The sequence below is a fragment of the Akebia trifoliata genome, chromosome 5 (genome assembly GCF_017979445.1).
Source record: "Akebia trifoliata isolate Shusen 1 chromosome 5, ASM1797944v1, whole genome shotgun sequence".
Classification (NCBI taxonomy): domain Eukaryota; kingdom Viridiplantae; phylum Streptophyta; class Magnoliopsida; order Ranunculales; family Lardizabalaceae; genus Akebia; species Akebia trifoliata.
In genome coordinates, this window is record NC_141379.1 from 33970303 (window position 1) to 33992488 (window position 22186).

General features: G+C 35.0%; 3 protein-coding genes across 3 annotated transcripts; 1 reads left to right on the forward strand and 2 right to left on the reverse strand.

The window, feature by feature from the left end:
* Nucleotides 1–966: 966 nt before the first annotated feature.
* LOC147402439 (Protein phosphatase 2C family protein) lies at nt 967–6184 on the reverse strand. The gene is made up of 4 exons (XM_086444100.1): nt 5934–6184; nt 2763–3866; nt 1947–2211; nt 967–1318 (listed from the first exon to the last, which is right to left on the reverse strand). The coding sequence occupies exons 2-4, from the start codon at nt 3855–3857 to the stop codon at nt 1191–1193; spliced, it is 1488 nt and encodes a 495-aa protein (XP_086300226.1). The 5' UTR covers nt 3858–3866; nt 5934–6184; the 3' UTR covers nt 967–1190.
* Nucleotides 6185–14292: 8108 nt separating this feature from the next.
* On the forward strand, nt 14293–19270 carry LOC147402440 (Amino acid dehydrogenase family protein). Its single transcript, XM_086444101.1, has 5 exons — nt 14293–14496; nt 16183–16366; nt 16930–17087; nt 17187–17399; nt 18888–19270. Exons 1-5 carry the CDS (start codon nt 14368–14370, stop codon nt 19116–19118), a joined length of 915 nt encoding a protein of 304 aa, XP_086300227.1. The 5' UTR covers nt 14293–14367; the 3' UTR covers nt 19119–19270.
* A 1243-nt stretch (nt 19271–20513) lies between these two features.
* Nucleotides 20514–21977, reverse strand: LOC147402441 (small ribosomal subunit protein eS21y-like). The gene is made up of 4 exons (XM_086444102.1): nt 21863–21977; nt 21692–21782; nt 21448–21580; nt 20514–20848 (listed from the first exon to the last, which is right to left on the reverse strand). The coding sequence occupies exons 2-4, from the start codon at nt 21739–21741 to the stop codon at nt 20783–20785; spliced, it is 249 nt and encodes an 82-aa protein (XP_086300228.1). The 5' UTR covers nt 21742–21782; nt 21863–21977; the 3' UTR covers nt 20514–20782.
* Nucleotides 21978–22186: the final 209 nt, after the last annotated feature.

Here is a 22186-nt window from a genome sequence, read left to right on the forward strand (position 1 = left end):
GCTAGCATTTCATGAAAAACCAAAGTCAAAGGGTATGCCAACAGTTTAGAAAAAAAAAAAAACCTAAAATTTCCCCCCAAGGCCTTGATCACCAGTGGTTGTGCTATAGAAAGTAGAAACAGGTACAGTGGGGGTCCCTCTAAACCAGGAGAGAAATCATAAACAATAAATCAAATGATGCATTACCAACCACTAATAATTTCTGAATATCAAAAAAGAATAGCTGAAAAAGTATGTTGTAAGGACTAACAAGTGGGATCATATCGACATAATAAAGGCGACATGAGTTGGGGTGAAATTTCTTGGACCACACGAAAAAAAAAATGATTAAGAGAATCTTTATCTGATAGCAAATGCATCGGCATATTATGATTAATCCAATTAAAATGTAATTTTACATCCATTCAACACCTATCGATCAGTTTGTGTGCAATTTTCTACCTTAGAATCGGATTCCTTCAAATTGATCGATTTTACTCATCAAGCTTCTTCGATAATCGTGTTCTTAAACACATAAGAGCTTATGTGCAGTTTAATGTCTGATTCAGGCTTACCCATAGCAGGAAAGCCTCATAAGAACACTCTGAATATTAAAAATGAAAATGGGATCTAAGTGGTTTTCGGGTCCTACAGAGAGTCTCTTTTGTCATTCTTGATTCAAATCTCAAACTATAATAATGGTTATGATGATGGTGGTGGTGGTGTAATAATGGTGATTTTGATGACAGCGACAATGACGAATGCACCAACCTAAATCTTCCAAGATTGAAAAGGTGAGGAACAAATCATTGGCTAACCATCTACCTAACTCATCTATTCTTTGTAGAATTATACGTAAAAGTCTCAATAATTGGGTTGTAAACAAATGGATCCATGGCACTTGTTCTCAATGATAAGAGTCACAAACAGACATGTGAGTCACAAAACTAATTATAGACAATAAGTACACCATGGAACTCTTCAAGAAGAACAAAAAAAAATTAACTTTCATTTCTTTGCAAATTTAGAGAATTTTGTTAGAGGAAAAAAAAAAACAGAATTTGTGACAGATTGCAAAATGAATATAAACAATATTCTGTACAAAACTAATGGAAGTGCTAGATAACAGAAATTGATATTAAAAGACAATAGTATAGTGGCTATGAGGCTCAAATATTGCCTGCCGTAAAACAGAAAAGTAACTCATAATCTTACAAACAAGTTGTTGCGGTTGATGTCCAGTGATTGCTTCCAAGGATGATTACAATCACGGTCACATCATCGTGATATTTCCTTCTTCTACCAGCAGGAATTCTCATTAACTCTTCTGTACTAAAACCTGCAATAAATAACTTATGAATTGGAGCCGAAATGGGTATCTGATAGTTTCTTAAAAATGGGTTTATAAGGTAATTTGTGTCATCCACTTAATAGGAGTTCCAGTTAATTTTTACTTCTAATTTATAATTACCAAATTATCTATAATAAATAATTTTTTTAAGTCAAAACACCTGAACCCAGTTTGGAGAATATTAGGTTTTTCATAGAGTTTTATTATTAAGTGTTTGAGAGTAATCACCATTTCCCCCAAAGCATATATTTGGTTAATGTGCCAACCAAAATGTACAAATTGCGCAGTTTTGATTTCCCGAAATTCCATATTAAGCATCATTTCAGAATACAAAACAGTCCCTTGATTTTCTTCTTGAATCGGGATTGAATAAGGCATAACCTGGCAAACCTCGGCAATTTCGCAAGGAAAGGAAGACTCTATTTATGTGAAATTCTCTTTTTTTTCTTTTAACAAATTATATTTATTATTTTATAGAACTGGATTGTAGCATATTTCTATGCAAAACAAGTCTCACGGGTTCATCATCATCATCAAAACAACTGTAGATAGGAGTTCTTAATAAGTGTTCCTTTGTATCTAAAGAGGGGTGGGGAGAGAGACATCATGAATTTACCTGCACTATTGGCTGCTCTTAATACAAGCTGCTCCAAAAGGAACTTCGCTGGATCACCAGATTGATTTCTTATAATATAAGAATGTACGAGGTTTACAACCTCATCATTGCTGAAGAAGTCAAACAATCCATCGCTCCCAACAATTACAAAGTGGTCATCATTTGAGATTCTATGAACATTTAGTGATGGTTGGGTAGAGATGTATGGTGGACTTGTTAGGTTCCGGACTTTAAGAATACCCATCAAAGCATCGTTCATTTTTCTCTGCAAAAATCATGCTGATAGTTACAACTTACAAGGGAAATTGGTACACAGTGCACAGGTGCAAAGGTTGGTGAGTCTAACTGTTTGAGCAGTCTCACCCCTATAAACCAATAAAAAATAGGGAATTTTAGCACCAACCCCCTGTAAAATTGGTGATATTAGGTTTACCTCCTTGCAAAATGCAAGATTAGGTTTCCCCCCTTGACCATAAGTCGACGTTTTTTTCTTGATGATTTAACAGTGAAATTTTGATATTGTCCAAATTTTGATTTAGAAATTTAAGTATTTAAAGAGCATTTTTTAAAAAACAAATTCAAAATTTTACCATTAAATCTCAAGAAAATGCTACATGGACTAACAGTCAAAGGGGATAAGCCTAATCTTGCATTTTGCAAGGGGGTGAACCTAATATCACCAATTTTGCTGAGGGTGTTTCTAAAATACCCTAAATATATTACCAATTGGATTGATTGAAAGCAATCAGACCAATTTTTTGGCATTTGAGATACACCACTGTACGTATAATTTAGAAAATAAAGAACAATGAGTACCTCCTTCAAATAACCAACTCCAAATGCACGAGTTAGCTTCAATTTCCCTTTCACTTTTCCGGCTATAATTGTTGTCGGATCTTCAGGATGATCATATAAAAGTTGCTTTCGCTCTACTTCATTATCAACACTATGGCTATCAGTAAGCTGGATAGCTTCCAAACCCTCGCCTTCATCCATACCGATGCCTTCACCGTATGTTGCCAATACAGCTCTACTATCACCTAAGTTGAGTGTATACAAATCCTTACCATGAAGAAGCACAACCAAAACACAAGATCCAACAGATACTAAATCAGGTCGGTCCTCCATTTCCAGTTCAACCATGTTCAAAAAATCACTCTCGGCTTGATTTAGAGCACGCTGGAGACTATCAAGCACACCATTTCTAGAGTATGGAGCTTCCTTGGTGTTAGCTCTTGAATCCGTTTTATTATAAATTATTGATGGAATGCCATCCTTGGAGCAACATTCACTGCCTTCTTGCTTTAGTTCCTTATCGAGTAGATTCAAATAGAATCTGATTGTCTCGTACAAGGTCCCAGCCAAAAAGTCCGCGGCATCCCTTCCGTTGAATCCATCATAGATCGCACAAAACAGCCACCCATTTTCCTCTGAACAAACAGCCTGAACTCTATCTTCACCTGCAGCTCCACCCGCCACTTCAACTTCCATTGCATTAAGGAAACCTTCACTCCTCGAAGGAGCACTCATGGATTTCAGTGTATGGGAATCCCATTCAAAAGAGTCACTTTGAGTAGATGGACTGCAACTCAAGGTTGACATTCCACTCTGGAGAGAAGATGATACTATATCCAACCTTGCAAGGGATGGTGACGAGGGAACCCTTCTGAATGATGTCGGGGAGTCCAAACTAGGAAGTATTCCTGCACTGATTAGACCATTGCCAATATTTGTGTTTGCTAATGTGGCATTGGCACTTAGGGCAGCTCCAGACAAGCAAGAGAATGAGCTGTTGTTCCTTTGAAGTTTAATTTCAGATGGGATCTCATATCCATCAGAAACATTATTGCATTGGTAACCAAAACTGACTTTAAGTTCTCCATCGGGCTCATCAATTGCTTCTCTTAACATGATTTATGCCTGAAAGAGAACAAATCCTTCATTATAAGATTACAACTCAATAGAATAGTGGAATTTTTCATGATAGAAATCAAATTATCTCTAGGTTGTGCTACACCTATGAGCAGATCATTTATCTCTAGGTCATTCTATCTAAATAAAACTAGGATCTCCATCTGCTTAGCAATCAAACTTTTAAGCTCACCAAACACTTACGGAGAACTATTTTCTACTCCATCCCCCAGGGCATCTAAGGATATGGTGGAAGTAGAACCCTCATCTGCACAATGGTCTATGAAAATATCTAAGCGTCAATAGAGGTACCATCCTGGATGTATTGTCTATGAATTGAACCTAGTTTTGCCGAGGTTAATTCCTCTAACTGAACCTTAGAACTTTGAACGCAATAGTAAAGATAGTATGCCAAACGAAATGGTAAAATTGCTTTTGCACGATGCTTATCAAAAGATAAAGAAAAAAAGATTGCTTTTGCAAGAACAACCTGCATCACTAAAGCTATTGATGTAGAATCATAAAACCCACAAATGCTCAACTAATAGTTGTGAAAATGGCTTATATTCTATTTTTGGGGGTCTCTATTTTTTAGGGTAACTAAAAAGGGAATTATGTAATATTTTTTAAGGTCTATTTTTTCGGAGATAGACGCGTTTAGCAACTCACAGTTTTATAAATAGAGATCTCTAGGGCTGTAAAACCAAGGAAAGAAAATAGTGATTGTTCTTGTTCTGATCCATGGACATAGGCACCCTACCAAACCACGTAAATCCTTATTCTTTGTGTGCGATTTTTGTTTTTTGTTCTTTTTACTGCTCCATTCTTTCACACTAATCACCAAGATTAATTGATCAATCAAAGACTGATAAGTAGCTAGATAGATGACAAAAACCAGAAACCAAATGGAAAGGTGTTAGGTAGATGTTTATCCATTCTGAACTAGGAGAGAGAATAAAAATGGTTTGCTTTCCTCTCTCTAGCCATTGTGAAAATGGTTCCAAGGATTACCAAAACCAGAAATCAACTTCACTAGCCAATCTCAAATCTTTCTAAAGATCATCTAAACCTGAAACAATAACTACTACTTTTTTTTTTCTTTTAATTTGATGTTTAATAAATTATCTCTGCAATGAAACCCACAAAACATTGCTGTGAAACACTTAACAACAAGTAATTATTCTAAATATATTCAAAACTGTGTTAGAATGAACCACTTATAGCTGGAAAAACATCAAGGATTGTTTGAAACTGTTCTATTCAAATGGATGAATCTCCAACCAAGGCCAATCGTTGGAGCCCATCAATCTAAGGAAAAATATACACTCTTATGTTTAACATTTCTAAATAGAAAAAAAAAAAAAAAAAGGAACATTTTGTCTTAGCCATGATTCTTAATCCAATTTCTTTTCATATAGAATATCAAGGAAACATAATTTTAATTTCTAAAAATGCTTCTTAGCCCAAATTCTCTTCATTTGCGGAACCTTGACAAATATGCGAACAACAGCAACAACAATGGCTTTGTTCTGTCGCTGGTTTTCCTATGTTTCTCTTGAGATGCTTCTCTAGAGTCCTTGATGGGTATTTTCACAAACACCAGACAAGACCCATATACACTCCAAATAAGAGATTTATAAATAATAATTAAAAAAAAAAAAAAAAAGTCTCAGAAACCCAACAACCTAATAGACTGGAAACAATGGCTTCTTTGCTCAATTTCTCTTCATTTAAAATATTTCAGAACCTACAACAATATTCCAACAATAGCAATGGGGTTGCTCTGCCACCGGGTTTCCTCTGTTTCTCTTCAAACTCTTTTAAGTTTTAACTGCTTCTCTAGATTCCTTGATGGGCATTTTCACAAACACCAGGTGAGACCCATATACACTCCAATCGATAAATTTAAAAAATAAATAAATAATCCAGAAACCAAATAAGCTAATCAACTGGAAGCAATGGTTATAAGGTTATTTACTGAAAAAAACAACAAAAACATTCAAACCCAGATAGTTTCTCTTCATGAATCATCTAAAACACGAACCAAACAGAGTAAAAGAAGAGAACCCAACTCACCTTTTGCTTCTCCAACAACACCCTTCAAGATTTCCAATCCAAAAAGAAACACGAAGTGCAATCAGATATGTTTTATTAAGTTAAAAAGGAGCATAGGAGTAGCGCGAATCGGCACTAAGTAGGTTTTTTGGAGAACAGCTAAGATAGCGGGATTCAAAGATAAATTTAGCGGAGGAAATTAGTTCAAAAGTCACATACTTGACCGTAAAAAGATTGAATGGTTCAGAGAAATTTTAGCTACATTTAGCTGAAACTTTTGTCTTTTTAAAACTAATATAATAATGAGATATTCTTGGATTATATAAAGAATAATAATTCTTGACTCTGCCCAAGTGGCATAGACCCCCATACTTTCTCTCTCGTGGCTGTACATAGAAACATAAATTTTTCCTTGAGATACAAAATATAGATCTTCATAAAAATGTGCAAAAAATCTATGTTTCTATGCACGCCACGTGTGAAGAGTATGGGGGTGTATGTGAGAAGTGGGGAGTTAGAGAATCACGACTCAAATAAAAATTGGAAAATTTGAGGTGAAAGAAAAAATGGACTAATGATTCTCTTTAATAACGAAATTGTCATCTTAGGAATGTCAATGGATTAGATCAGACCCACCCGAAAATCCGATCCATTCCAATATAATAACTTTGGATCTGGATAAAGGATTTGGGTCTCGATAAGGACCCGATTTGATGACCAGTTATATTGTTTCTGGATCAACTATGTCCTAATCTGATAAGGTCTCCCTTACTGATTTAAACATTGGACCAAATTGGTGGTCCCTTCTTATTCGATTCAAGTTTGTAATAAAATCGATTCCATTAATGAACCATCGCTTCTTGTAAGTATCATCATTTCACAAATATAAATAAAGGTATTTTAGGGAAAATGTATTTACATTTTAAGTTCTTTAATAAACATTTATCGATTGAATAGGGTAGAATTAGGGTCCAATCCATTTGGATAAACGTTGGATGGTTATCTTGTTCACAGTAAAAATTGTAGTAAAAGTGTTTTGTCTTATATAGGCTAAAAGTTTTGAAATAGGCTGATTTTTTGCGATGATGATCTTTATTATGAGCAGACCATCCTCACAAAAAAATCAGTCTATTTTGAAAATTTTAATCCTAATTTATAAATTGAAAAACCGTGGGCCATCAATTTTTATCATTAATTTGTAAACACTTTTGATGGGGTTAGAAGTTTCATAATGGGCTGAATTTTTTTTATAGGATAATCTCCTCATCGTAAATATCATCCTCACAAAAAAAAAAACCAGTCCATTTCTGAAACTTTTAGCCCATATAGAATAAAAGTTTGCTCTATTTTGGCAATCAAACATTGTCCATATATGTATATATATGGGTCAGGATCAAGGGCCATATGAAAAAACATATGTAAAATCAATGAACCATTAATAAATTTTCAAAATATAGGTTAGAAGTTTCGGATTAAGCTGATTTTTTGTGAGGATGATCTCTATGGTGGGAAGATCATCCGGGAAAAAAAAAATTAGTCCAATCTGAAACTTCTAACCCCATTAAAAGTTATTTAGAATGTGGACCGTCGTTTTTTTGCCAACTTTTTTTAATAATTTGTAAATCACTTTTGATGGATTTAGAAGTTTCTGATTGAGCCGATTTTTTGTAAAGATGATCTTCTCATCATAGTGACCATCCTCGCAAAAAATCAGCTCAATCCAAAACCTCTAACCCATATTTTGAAAAACCATTGTTTTTTCATATGTTTTTACATATGGCCCTTGAACCGCCCCATATATATCTATATATAGGGGACGGTTCGACGGACGTTTGAAAAACCGCATTGGAAGCCGATGTTCTCAAGTCATTGGATTTGAACCGTTAAACGGCTCGGATGAAATCTGCCAAACAGCTGGAAACTAAATACTTTTTGTAAAAGAGTTCAGAAATTTCAAAAAACTCTCTCCAATTTTTAACTAATTAAAATTACATCCAGCTCACAGTATCAATATCTTCTCTGTACAGAAATAACGCATACAAGAGACGTCTCTAACACCTTCGAACTCTCTCACGAATCTCTCAACAGGGATGTCTTTAACACCTTCAAACCCTCTCTCTCACAAATCTCTCAACCTCTCTCTCGATCGACAGCTTCAAAGAACCCGATCTCTCTCTTGACTTGTCTCGATCTCTCTCTCAATCTTTCTCTCGATCAGTAGACGGCTTCAAAGAACCCGAATGGTGACCTGTCTCGACCTTGCGTCGTATCAGAGATTATTGTACGTAAGCTTCTTTTATTTTAATTTTAATTTTTTCATCTTTTTTTTAATGAACTATTAAGAATTCTATAACCCATGCATGTATATATAAGTCTCATTTGTTATGCACTTTGATGATTGATCTCTATCAAGGGTGGTATAATCATTGGCCTGTCTGTTTTGGGAAGAAATGCGAAATACATGGCGTTGATGTTCCCCGACAGAGGTGACTTTTTGTTGAATACTATAGCAGAAATATTTACAATGTATTTCGTTTTCGTGATTGGAGTGCAAATGAATACTAGCATGATTGCAAAACCTGGAAATAAGGCTTGTTTTATAGGTTTTTGTGGTGTGATCCTTCCCTTCATACTAGTCTCCTCTGGTAAATACTTTCTAAGGAATTATTTAGAGAAGAATATCACCAACTCGGATGTGATTTGGTGGATATTGGCGTTTTTGGTAATAAATTCATCTCACGTTCCCTTTCCAATTCTCAAAGAGCTAAACATCCTCAACTCCAAAGTAGGCCGACTCGCCATGTCCATTTCTATGGTTGTTGATGTAGCAGGCTAGGTTTCTCTAGTTATCCTTGCATCCATGGATCAATTTTCAAGATATCATCCATCTCAAGTCTTTCTGCAATTATGTTCCTTGGCCGCGTTACTATTCTTTGTTTTTCGGCCTGCGATAATGAAGATAATCAGAATGACTCCAGTGGGGAAACCCGTGGACCAAGGCTATAATCACCATCCTTTTAGTTATTTTAGTTTCGGGTGTGGTATGCAATGTGATTGGTGCAACTCTTCGTTCAAGTTCCTTGAAGCCGTCGACTGATCGAGAGAAAGATTGAGAGAGAGATCGAGATAGGTCGAGAGAGAGATCGGATTCTTTGAAGCCGTCGATCGAGAGAGAGGTTGAGAGATTCGTGAGAGAGAGGGTTCGAAGGTGTTAAAGACATCCCTGTTGAGATATTTGTGAGAGAGTTCAAAGGTGTTAGAGACGTCTATTGTGTGCGTTATTTCTGTACAGAGACGATATTGATACTGTGAGCTGGATGTAATTTTAATTAGTTAAAAATTGGAGAGAGTTTTTTGAAATTTCTAAACTCTTTTACAAAAAAGTATTTAGTTTCCAGCTGTTTGGCAGATTTCATCCGAGCCGTTTAACAGTTCAAATCCAATGACTTGAAAACATCGGCTTCCAATGCGGTTTTTCAAACGTCCGTCGAACCGTCCCTATATATATAGGGAGCGGTTCGACAGCCCTAAAGTTTGCCAAATTTGGTGTCAAACATTTTTTGTAAATCACTTTTGATGGGGTTAGAAGTTTTAGAATAGGCTGATTTTTTGTGAGGATGATCTCTACGCTGAAGAGATCATCCTCACAAAAAATCAGCTCATTTTGAAACTTCTAACCCTAGTTTACAAGTTGAAGAATTGTGGACCATCCAATTTTTGTAAATCACTTTTGATGGGGTTAGAAGTTTTGGAATATTCTGATTTTTGGTGAGGATGATCTCCTCATCATAGAGATCATCCTCACAAAACATCAGCTCATTCCAAAGCTTCTAACCCATATTTTGAAAAATGTTTGGCACCAAACTTGGCAAACTTTAGGGCTGCTGAACCGTCCCCATATATATATATTATATATATATATATATATATATATATATATATATATATATATATATAGGATGGCGTTATTACGACCCCTATTACGACTCATATTGCGACACACCGTTTGTCTTATATGGGCAAAAATGTTAGGAATATGCTGATTTTTTGTGAGGATGATCTCTGTGATGAGGGGGATCATCCTGGCAAAAAATCATCTCATTCCAAAACTTCTAACCCCATCAAAATTGATTTACAAAAATTGGACGGTCTAAAATTTTTCAACTTGTAAACATGGGGCTAGAAGTTTCATAATGAGCTGATTTTTGGCAAGGATGACCTCCTCACCATAGAGATCATCCTCACAAAAAATCAGCCCATTCCAAACATTTTTGCCCATATAAAACAAAACGGTGTGTCGCAATGTCAGTCGTAATAGGGGTATACGGAACCCGACCCATATATATATAGGGTAGTGTTCAATGGCAAACTTTTTGGCAAAACATTTTTCAAACACATGAGTTAGAGGTTTTGGAATGGGCTGATTTTTGGTGAGGATGATCTCTACGGTGAGCAGATCATCCTCACCAAAAATCAGCCCATTCCAAAACTTCTAACTCATGTTTTGAAAAATGTTTTGCCAAAAAGTTTGCTAAAAAGTTTGCCATTGAATGCCCCCCACATATATATATATATATAATATATATATATATATATATATAGGGAAATGTTCAGCACCCTAAGTTTTACCACACACTTTAACAAACGTTTTTTGTCCTACATGGGTTAGAAGTTTTGGAATGGGCTGATTTTTGGTGAGGATGATCTCTATGATTAGAAGATCATCCTCCCCAAAAATCAGCTCATTCCGAAATGTTTAGCCCCATGTTTACACGTTGAAAACTCGTGGACCGTCCATTTTTTATAAACCATTTTTGATGGGGTTAGAAGTTTTGGAATGAGCTGATTTTTGGTGAGGATGATCTCCTTATCATAGAGATCATCCTCACCAAAAATCAGCCCATTCCAAAACTTCTAACCCATGTAAGACAAAACACGTTTGTTAAAGTGTGTGGTAAAGCTTAGGGTGCTGAACGGGACCCATATATATATATATAGGGAAATGTTCAGCACCCTAAGCTTTACCACACACTTTAACAAACGTTTTTTGTCCTACATGGGTTAGAAGTATTGGAATGAGCTGATTTTTGGTGAGAATGATCTCTATGATTAGAAGATCATCCTCCCCAAAAATCAGCCCATTCCGAAATGTTTAGCCCCATGTTTACACGTTGAAAAATCGTGGACCGTCCATTTTTTATAAATCAATTTTGATGGGGTTAGAAGTTTTGGAATGAGCTGATTTTTGGTGAGGATGATCTCCTCAGCATAGAGATCATCCTCACCAAAAATCAGCTCATTCCGTAACTTCTAACCCATGTAAGACAAAACGCATTTGTTAAAGTGTGTGGTAAAACTAAGGGTGGCGAACGGGACCCATATATATATAGGGAAATGTTCAACACCCTAAGCTTTACCCTACACTTTAACAAACGTGTTTTGTCCTACATGAATTAGAAGTTTTGGAATGGGCTGATTTTTGGTGAAGATGATCTCTATGATTAGAAGATCATCCTCACCAAAAATCAGCTCATTCCGAAATTTTTAGCCCCATATTTACAAGTTGAAAAATCGTGGACCGTCCATTTTTTGTAAACCATTTTTTATGGGGTTAGAAGTTTTGGAATGGGCTGATTTTTGGGGAAGATGATCTCCTCACCAAAAATCAGCCTATTCCAAAACTTCTAACCCATGTAGGACAAAACACGTTTGTTAAAGTGTAGGGTAAAGCTTAGGGTGGGGAACGGGACCATATATATATATATATATATATATATATATATATATGGGAAATGTTCAGCACCCTAAGTTTTACCACACACTTTAACAAACGTTTTTTGTCCTACATGGGTTAGAAGTTTTGGAATGAGCTGATTTTTGGTGAGGATGATCTCTATGATTAGAAGATCATCCTCCCCAAAAATCAGCCCATTCCGAAATGTTTAGCCCCATGTTTACACGTTGAAAAATTGTGGACCGTCCATTTTTTGTAAATCATTTTTGATGGGGTTAGAAGTTTTGGAATGAGCTGATTTTTGGTGAGGATGATCTCCTCACCATAGAGATCATCCTCACCAAAAATCAGCTCATTCCGAAACTTCTAACCCATGTAAGACAAAACGCGTTTGTTAAAGTGTGTGGTAAAACTTAGGGTGCCGAACAGGACCCTATATATATATATATATATATATATATATATAATATATATATATATATATATATATATATATATATTTACAATTTAATGGGGGAACTAAAATCTTTGATACAAAATACCCTATTTATCCTGCCTAAGGATTATACAAAATTCAGAAGACAAATCTTAAGAGGGGAATTTCTCCGACTACTACTATCCCATTAGACATGCCAACTAACCTATCAGCTATAGTTAGTAATTCTTCTAATAGTTCATGTATTATACCCAAATTTTCTCAATGATATACAAAATGATTAAATTCCTATTGAAATTTCTCTACTTTTTTAAATCTATATGAATCATTCACAATTTATTCTTTTCATGGATTAAACATATAAAAAATACTTCTACAAAGAGGGTTAAAAAACACAAAATAACCCATATTTTTATAATAAAAATATTCTAACTTAATATCTCATGATAATATTTTTATTATTCTCTCTTTACACTTAAAAGGTTTCATCATGAGATAATCTCTAATTGTTGATTGACATTGCACTAATCATTGTTTGTTATCGAATCTTACTATTATCAATCAACAATAAATTATTTCACTCATTTTACATATCTTCTTTCTCTGCTTAATTTTTTTTTAACATGGGTCATGGTAACTCAATTAATTAAGATAGTATGTGCTTTGTTAATCAGAAGAGGAAGAGAAATGGGTTCATAGTTTATTTATTCATTTATTTTTATATATATGCTATTTAGAATACATGTAATGATATCCAATTGTTATTGATTTGTAACAAGGCTTACGTGCTTGATAAACATGCATAAAAATATCATGTATTCTTAGTTTTAAGTTTTTTCTATATGTGCTATTTTAGAATAAATATTAAAACGGAATATGCGTGAAGGTATCCAAGTGTTATTGATTTGTAATAAGGTTTAAGAGTTTACTATACATGCATAGAAATATCATATGTTCTAAATTTACCAAGGATGAAATCAAAGATAAAGGGTGTTAATAATGATTTTGAAAAATAAGATATAAAAATAATAAATCTTAAAAAGACTGGGAAGTTTTCTAAATACTTTGATCTAAGTACTATGAAAATTTTAATATGTATACACATGAATTTTTTAGAGTATTGAAGTAGAATTATACCTAAATCATTCTCGTATCGTATTTTTGCAGTTCTTCAAATTTTTAAACAAACCACTAAATTTATATTCTAATCATACTCAAATTACTCCCGTAACGATTTTTTATCATGCATCAAATTGCTAACCATGCTATCAACTTCCCTATTTGTTTCCTCGTACTATCGTACGCATAACCAGTAGAAATAAAAGAAAAATGGTGAAGCAGAACCCAAATTTTATAGAATATTGTGTCATTCCTCTCAGGGAGGCTCATTCACCTTAGCTGCATTCGGATAGCTCTTTTGGAGTTCTTTGTTGCCTTGACGAGGTTACATTTGTTCTCAGGGCTAGTTTCAAACCTTCTTGATTGCCTTGCATTTCATCGTGAAAAATTGAAAGTTGAGGAGAGTAATCGATCGGTCACACAAGAAACTACATTTCCTTCCAAGTCACAAATTATGGCTCAAAACCCCTTATATCAGGTTTGATCCATTCGTAGCCAATAAGTTGGGGATGAGAGACTTTGGATACAATGCTATAAAAGCGCAAGAAAAGTCATTATTAACGCTATGCGAGACGACCTTCGTTGGGGTGAAATATGATTGGACGATCACGAAGCATCTTTCTTGCACACATGATAAATGATTGTACAAAAGATTAATTGTTTGATATTCTTGATTGTGGACTACTTATTAAAGCGATTTTCAAATAAATTATTAATTTGGCTTTTAAAACATGGATTCAATAATTTGTGTAAATATGTGGAGTTTTTAAAAAATCATATTTAATAGACTAGTTGAAAGAAAGAAAAAAAATACCATATTTTTATTTTTATTGTCAATCAAAATAAGTAATCGGCAATCCCTTATTCAAAGAATTTTAGGAAAAATTCGGAGAATTTTGTGATCATGATCATGATTGGAAGGGTTCCCCCAAAATTTTGAAGTGGAGTTTTTTTTTCAAAAAAAAAAAAAACATTTATGACGTCAGTTACACTATGAATCTCGGATAAGAATTAAGAAGATTCCATCAGACCCGGTTCGACCGGTCCCACCTACTCCTCCTATTCGATAACCGGTCCGCTGTGACGAAAAAAAAGTAGATCGTTGGTAAAGCCATACGAAGCATCAAACTATCTCTCCTTCAATTTCTACAGTCGAAGCTCCATCAATGGCATCTTCGGAGGAGAATCCTGAGCAGAAGAAGGCATGCATCATCATCGATGGTAAAGCCATCGCTCAAACGATACGCTCTGAAATAGCTGTTGAGGTTCAGCATCTCTCCGAGAAATACGGCAAGGTAAAGCAACTCAACGACCTCTCTCAATCTCTCTCCAAGATTTCATGCTGTTATTTGTTTTTTTTTTAGGGTTCATGAGTCAGATCTGTAATGGGTTGGTTCAATTTCTTTGATTTTTGTATATTGTGGCTGATAATCGTTAACGGGTTCGATTTCGTTTTAGTTTTGGATCAATATTGGCACCAAAATTGAATCTGGGTGTTTGATTTTTCGTGTGCTATACATGCTTGAGTGAATCAAGCAGGAATTGAAGCTCGTTTAATCTTTCTCTCAACGTTTCTTCGAGCTGGGCAGTCTAATCGTCATTTCTGCATTAATTAACTTCCTAGTTCTCTAGATCCCACTGAGCTAAACTTAAGTTAAATCAATTGAACTCTATTTAAAGAGGAGGAAAATGGATTATCTGATGTGGTTCTCTTTACTTGAGAGTGGAAGCATAATGTTTACTTGGGAAGTCAGTTTGATGGGTTAATCCCAAATTCCCAAGTTTTAGTTTTTTGAGAGAGACACATATAATTAATGATTTGAGGCATTGAAGTAAATGGTTATTGTGGAATTTGATGAGATCTTCCATAATTGGTTATCTGATTCCTAGATTTTTTTTTTTCTTCCAAATTTGGTTGTGATAGGTAAGGACAATTCGCTGACTAGGCCACCTCGGCTACTTTCCTTTATCCCCATAGATAGCTATCATATACCAAGCAAATGGCCATCTCAATCCCTCTCCAAGATTTCAAGTTGTTTGTTGTATTGGTTGGTTCAATTTCTATGCTTTTTTCTTTATATTTTGGCTTAAATGGTTAATGGATTTGGTTTTTTTTTTAGTTTTAGTTCAATATGGATATCAAAATTGAATCAGGGATTTGATTTTTCGTGTTCTCGGCATGTTTGAGTAAATCCAGTTGGATTTGGAGCTTGCTTGACCCCTTTCTCAACTTTTCTTCTTTTTGGGTAGTCTCTGAAGTCATTTCTCCATCTATGAACTTCATAGTTCTTCGCATCCCGCTGAGTTTACTAAGTTAAATTTACTAAATTTATTTTTTATTTAGATTTTTGCAATTCTGTCTCTGTCTTGTATCATAGGTGTGTTAATAACTGATGTAATTTACATATGAGGTAATCTCTTTTTCTTTTTCGATGGCTTGTTCGCCTTTTGGGAGGTTTATATTTATTTTCTTTCGGCTGGTCCTCTTGACCTCCGTTCTTGATTAATGAAATTATCTTTACCTATCAAAAAAATAATAATAATAACTGATCACTTTGAGTGGATCGTCAAACAAATTGTGTGATGTGTAGTTTTCAAGAGCATTTGCAAAAAGGAGGAAAATGGATTGTCTAGCGTGGTTAAGTGAGTTAATATTCTTATTCTTATATTAGCATGACTGATTAAGAGATTGGAAGTGGGCTTGGATGATATCTTGTCTGATAGATTTGTTTATAGATGGACTATTTAAAAGAAAAAAAAAATCTCTGTGAACGTTTGATGTTCGTTTTCCTATGAAAAAATATGCTTAATGTATCATTATTATTGTGTTTTTTTTTCCTTACTTAAATAAATGAAATAAAACCAAGAAAGGAAGGAATAACGGTTTTTCAACAATAATTGAAAGTGACTAGAAACTCTTGTGTACTTTGGTCAGAAAAATAAAATAAAATATTCTGATATTGTTTGCTTGTTCTACACAGGTCCCTGGACTAGCTGTTGTAATTGTAGGCCATAGAAAAGATTCTCAGAGTTATGTGAATATGAAGAGGAAAGCATGCTGTGAAGTTGGGATTAAGTCAGTTGATGTGGACCTGCCAGAACAAGTATCCGAAACTGAAGTGATACAGAAGGTTCATGAGTTAAATGCTCATCCCGATGTCCACGGTTGATATTAACCATTTGACTTTTCATTATTTCCTTTAACTTCCATGAAATTCCTCACTTTTATCTGTTTCACTTGTTTGTGTGTGTTCTTTTCCTTGCATTTTCATTTGAGGCATTCAGTTTAAACACGCATTTGGTTCATCTCACCCTTTCTTGTATTGGCTATTTGTATGCCTAATAGGTTTTTTTTTATAAGTATAATTTTATTAAAATGGAGAACGAGAGGGCCTCCACAAAGAACAAAATACTATAGAAGAGAAAAACCAGAAAAATAAAAAAGACAACAAAAAGGCAAACAACCAAAACAAGATAACAAAAAACGAGCATTATACAGAGCAAAGCTTGGCCCATCTGAATACAAACTCCTCAAAGATCCCATCAAAATCTTTACTCAGCTTGCACCTGGAAGAGAAGGCCCAAAAATCTCCAAAGATCAAATCTTGAACTGACTTCTTCTCCCAACCCCCCACCCGCCCTTTTTTTCTTGCCCTTTTGTTAAGCAACTATGCCTTGTCTATTGCTTCATATATGTTCTGATAGGTTGTAGTTTACTCTGTTGGCAGGAATACTTGTTCAACTTCCCTTGCCAGCACATATAAATGAAGAAAAGGTCTTAACTGAAATCAGCATTGAAAAGGATGTTGATGGGTTTCATCCTTTGAACATTGGCAAACTTGCCATGAAAGGCAGAGAACCCCTGTTCCAGCCGTGCACCCCAAAGGTACAAGACATTCAAACCAAAAGGCCCCGTTGAAATATCTCATTAGCTTTGTTTTTTTTTTTTTTTTCCTTTTCTGAAAGATTCCTTTTTTCTCCATAGGGATGCCTTGAACTTCTAACTCGGAGTGGCATAAGTATAAAGGGCAAGAGGGCAGTTGTAGTGGGTCGAAGCAATATAGTTGGATTGCCAGTGTCATTGCTGCTTCTGAAAGCAGATGCCACTGTTACTACAGTTCACTCGCGTACATGTGATCCTGAAAGCATCATTCGTGAAGCGGACATCATTATAGCTGCAGCAGGACAAGCAAATATGGTAACTAGAGATTTATTTAATTGGTTGATGTTTCTATTAGCATGCATACATGCACGAAATATTTGTTTGCTTTTATCTTTTTGCAAGTACAATATGGCATATATAGGCTGTTTGGGCGGCACAGTGACCTCTTTGGAATTTGAGTTGTTAGTTGGTGGACTAGGGAGGTTCAATGTACTACAGTACTTTCTGAATGCTTTGAAGAGTATCCGTATAATATGTTCTCCATTCATTTTGTTTCAGAAACATCCATTTCTTCTAAGGTATGCTTGTTAGTTGATTTGCTGAATGAATTAAACCTTCCTATCCGTTAAAAAAATAAGGGGAAATCTAACATACCTGTAAGACAGATGACATGTAAAAAAGGTCTACAAACCACAGCTATAAATGTGACACACATATTAGGAGGTTGGCCCACCACCCCATGGTTGATCAGTGGATACATGAGTAACAGTTTTAAGTGAAAAAAGTTATTTAATGATATTATATCATCCAGTCATGTCAATTTTTTATGATCAATGGATATACGAGTACAGTTGAAAGACTTTAATTTGGTGAGTACCTAGAGAGTTATGCGAATTAAAGAAACTTTTTATAAAATGATGGTAAGACCAACTATGTTTTATGAAGCTGAATATTTGGAAATCAAGAAACAACATATCATTGATGAATAACTGCTCATTTCCAGTATAGGTTCCTTGTCGGATGTTATTTGCAAATGCCATAGTTTAGGTGAAAATACAAGTGGGAGTTGATGCAAAACTACAACTTAGAAAAGCTGCTTTGGAATCCACAAAGCTTTAGAATACATAGGTTCAAAGCATAGTCTATGGGTTTCAACTTTAGTAATGACTCACTTAGAGGTTGGAATAGTCCAATAGGTAATAAACTAAGGGAATGTCAAAGAAGATGCTAAGATGGATTAGTGGAAAAATAAGGAAAAAATAAAATTAGGAATGAATGCATTTGTAAAACTGTAGGAGTAGCCCAATATGTGATGAACAAAAGGAAGTTCGATTGAGATAGTTTAGTCATGAGCAACAAAGACCACTAGCCCTAGTTAAGAGAAACAGACATATTGAAGGTTCTAAAAAGGAAGTGGAAGCCAATATAGGGCATAGCTTGAAGTTGTGGGAATGGCTATGAACGCATGAATTAATATAAGATGTGGTTTTAGACAGGATTGAGTAGAGGGCAAGTTTCGTTAAGCCAATTCCAATTTTTGGTCTTTGGTTTTGATAAGGAAGACAACACGACGTCAATAGTTGGATGTTGTTATAGGATTTGTGTTGTTGACCCAAATATTTGGGACAAGATATAGATGACCCTGATTTTGCCAAAGTAGATTTCCAAGGTTAGATGTTCTAATACTTGTTTTCTCATCAAAGAAACCTCTGTTATAGTTTTATTGTTCCCAACTTGGAATATGGAATAATTATTCACTTACTGCGTGATCCTTATAGCTTTTTTTCTGTTTTTTTTTTTCAGATTAAGGGGGATTGGATTAAACCTGGTGCGGCAGTTATTGATGTGGGGACAAATTCTGTTGATGATCCTCATAGAAAATCAGGATACAGACTAGTTGGCGATGTGGACTTCAATCAAGTATGCAAGGTAGCTGGATGGTTGACTCCAGTTCCAGGAGGTGTGGGTCCGATGACTGTTGCAATGCTACTGAAGAATACCTTGGACGGTGCTAAGCGTACATTTGAGCAGTAAGCCTTTATCTTCCTTGAGATTGTAGCATTGCATATCTTAAATTATGATTCTTTAAGGGACACAATGTTTCTCATACTTTCTGAACTTCTGATGCCCCATCTAGTATGATAATTCCTTAATAGTGAGGCTTTTATGATAATTTTTACAGATTTTGCTTTTGAGCAAATAATGGTAATGGTGTACATTGCTATCTAGTATGATAATTCCTTCGCAAGTGAGACTTTTATGGTAATTCCTTCAAAGTGAGACTTTTATGGTAATTCCTTTAAAGTGAGACTTGTTGCAAAACCATAATACTATGCTCTCTATTACAAAAATTCCTTGGAATTGCCATGTCTAGAAAAGAGGGCCAATGGCTGGACAATCTGGATTATTGGATTCAGGGAGGTGGGCAGGGGTGGAGCCACATAGGGCTTAGTGAGGGCTATATTCCCTCCCCTGCAGTTTGAAAAAAGAAAAAAATTAATTGAAGTTCCACTGTATACAAGAAATAAGGTTTATAGAGGCAGATTTTTCCTCCCACATAGATCACAACCTCCAACTGCAGCATGGATTTATCCTAACATTAATTTATTATTTTTTAAATAAATTCAAAATAGGTCTAGAGAGAGATAAACCCTTACCATTTGTTTGAAAAAAAGTTCTGTAGAGTTAAATTTAAAAAAATAAATGAATAATGGGCTATAACAACTATTAAATATCCATGTTTCTAACCTATCTACTTCAATGTTAAGTAGTGTTAAAATGACTAATCTTTTTCATATTTCAAAGTTCAACTCATTAAAAATCCACTAATATTGTGACTAAACAGTGAAGACTAACATTGGCACAGAAAGAAATCAAGATTATCAATCAACCATCGTTAGCACTTATAGGCCCCACTGAGAGAAAATCCTGACTCCACCACAAGCAAACATCTTGTGTGCTTGAGAAGTTTATAATCCAGCTGCTACTCTTCAAAATTTTGGTATCAGATTTTGGTGACAAGTTGAAACTATCAAATCTTGAAGATCACAGCTTCTTGAGGTGATATGTTTGCAAGCTTAAATACCTTTGAGACCATTTAAACCGTTCTTAAACTTGAGACTTTCAAAAAGCATGGGTTCCACCATTTCCAACAACAAACGTTCATAGAGTTTGATAAGATACTAATCTAATGGTCTTTTCTAACATCAAAGGTAACCTGAGCACAGGTTTCCTAGGTGCCTATTTATTGGGATTCTCCCATCTCAACAGTAGTTGAATTTGGATTAAAAATGGGTAATATTTGGTTGACCACCGTGCACCCCTACAGTCCAAGAAAGCTGGGAAACTAGACGAGCCCAATGCTTTACTCGAGAATTTAGCCAAAACTCCCGTCATAACCTTGTTATAGATCCAAACGAAGAGACAGAATTTGGGTTCCAATGGTGTCGGCCCAACAGAACTTTCTTAGTTAAATTGACAGGAACTAAAATCTTTAAAACATTGATAAACTCAATCTTGCAGATATAAACCTAACAAAGGGGACCAAGTATTTCTCTCATTGAGGCACCCTAATGAACTTCAGAGCAACTTCAATTAAAAAAACTTGAAGCAAACAGAATTAATCCTTTGAAGAGAGCACATATTCTGCATTACTGAAGCAAATTGTCAAAAGCAAACCCAGATGGGTAATATCATTTCTAGCTTTGTCGGACTTCAGCCTTCTTTTTCTGCCATAGACGATCAACTCCACTGTCAGCATCTCCCTGCAAAACAATCCCACCATTTGTTTAGACGAAAATCAAAGCCAAATCACACAAAATCTTATGTACTGAGTGCATTCAAATGCACATAACCGCTCAAACGCACATAATCTTCTTGCACAAAGAAATTGATTTTACTTCAATCAAAACCTTTTCAGGTTTTAAGACAGTTTTAAACACAAAATCTCACGAAACAACATAATGTCCTCCTTAACTAAGGAAAATTTTTTGTGCAAATAACATGGCCCCAAAACTGGTTCAGATCAACTGAACCGGACACTTTGTTTGGCCGAGCACAACCCAAGTCGGTGGCCCTGATTCCAATTCAAATTGGGCAATCCAACTAAGGATCAACCGAGTTTTAAAACCATGCTTCAAAGACACTAAAACAATACTACAAGTATTCCTAGATGGCAATTACATTAAGAGATGAACAGATCATTCAGCTCCAAAACATATAGACGTAAAGAACTAATTAGCTGCGTAATCATACATAATAGTTTAACACTAATTCAACAAGTATGAAAAGAGCTCAAATCCATAATCTTGCAACACTAAATGTACATAAAAAATACGTGAAATAAGAAAGAAAGAACACGAACCTGAGCTCGAACAAAGCCACAGAGAGCAAAGGTGGTGAATTGACCTGTATACATCCCATTCTCGTCCAAATGCCCAATATTAATTTGGACGGACGCATGATCCTTCGAAGTTATCAACCTATTCGTAGCCGAACTGAAAATCGAACAAACAGATTGTAAATAACACAATACTTAGCTCCTTATAACCTTAATTTACAAAAATTTAGGGGAAAAAAACACAAATCTTCAGGTTTCAAGTAGTTACCATTTCCTAGGGATGTAAAGATCCATGTTTTGTCCCTCATCGTTCTGCATCTTCGCGTTTAAGCGGATCCGAACAAGAAGACAAAAAACAACTGAATCAAGAGATCGAAATCAGTAAAACCCCATACTGAAAAGAAAAAAAAAACAAATCGAGAGAGAGAGAAGAGAGTACCAGAAGAAGAAGCGTGCGACGGTACGAGTGAGCGAGAGTTCCACAAAACCCTATACTGGCATGGTTTTTAAACTCGGTTTCACGTCTCGTCTCGTTTAGCCCGATACCGAGTTAAGTCGGACGATACGTCTCGTCTCTTTATTGAAATAATGGTTTTTAATCATTTAAAAAATCTGAAAATTTTTCAGAAATGATTCATATTAAAAAATGAAGAAAAAAAAATTAAAAATTAAAAATTTTTATAATATACTTATTAAAATAAATTAATTAAATAGTTATATTGTTGTGTATGTTTCATTTTCATTGTTACATATGTTTCATCTT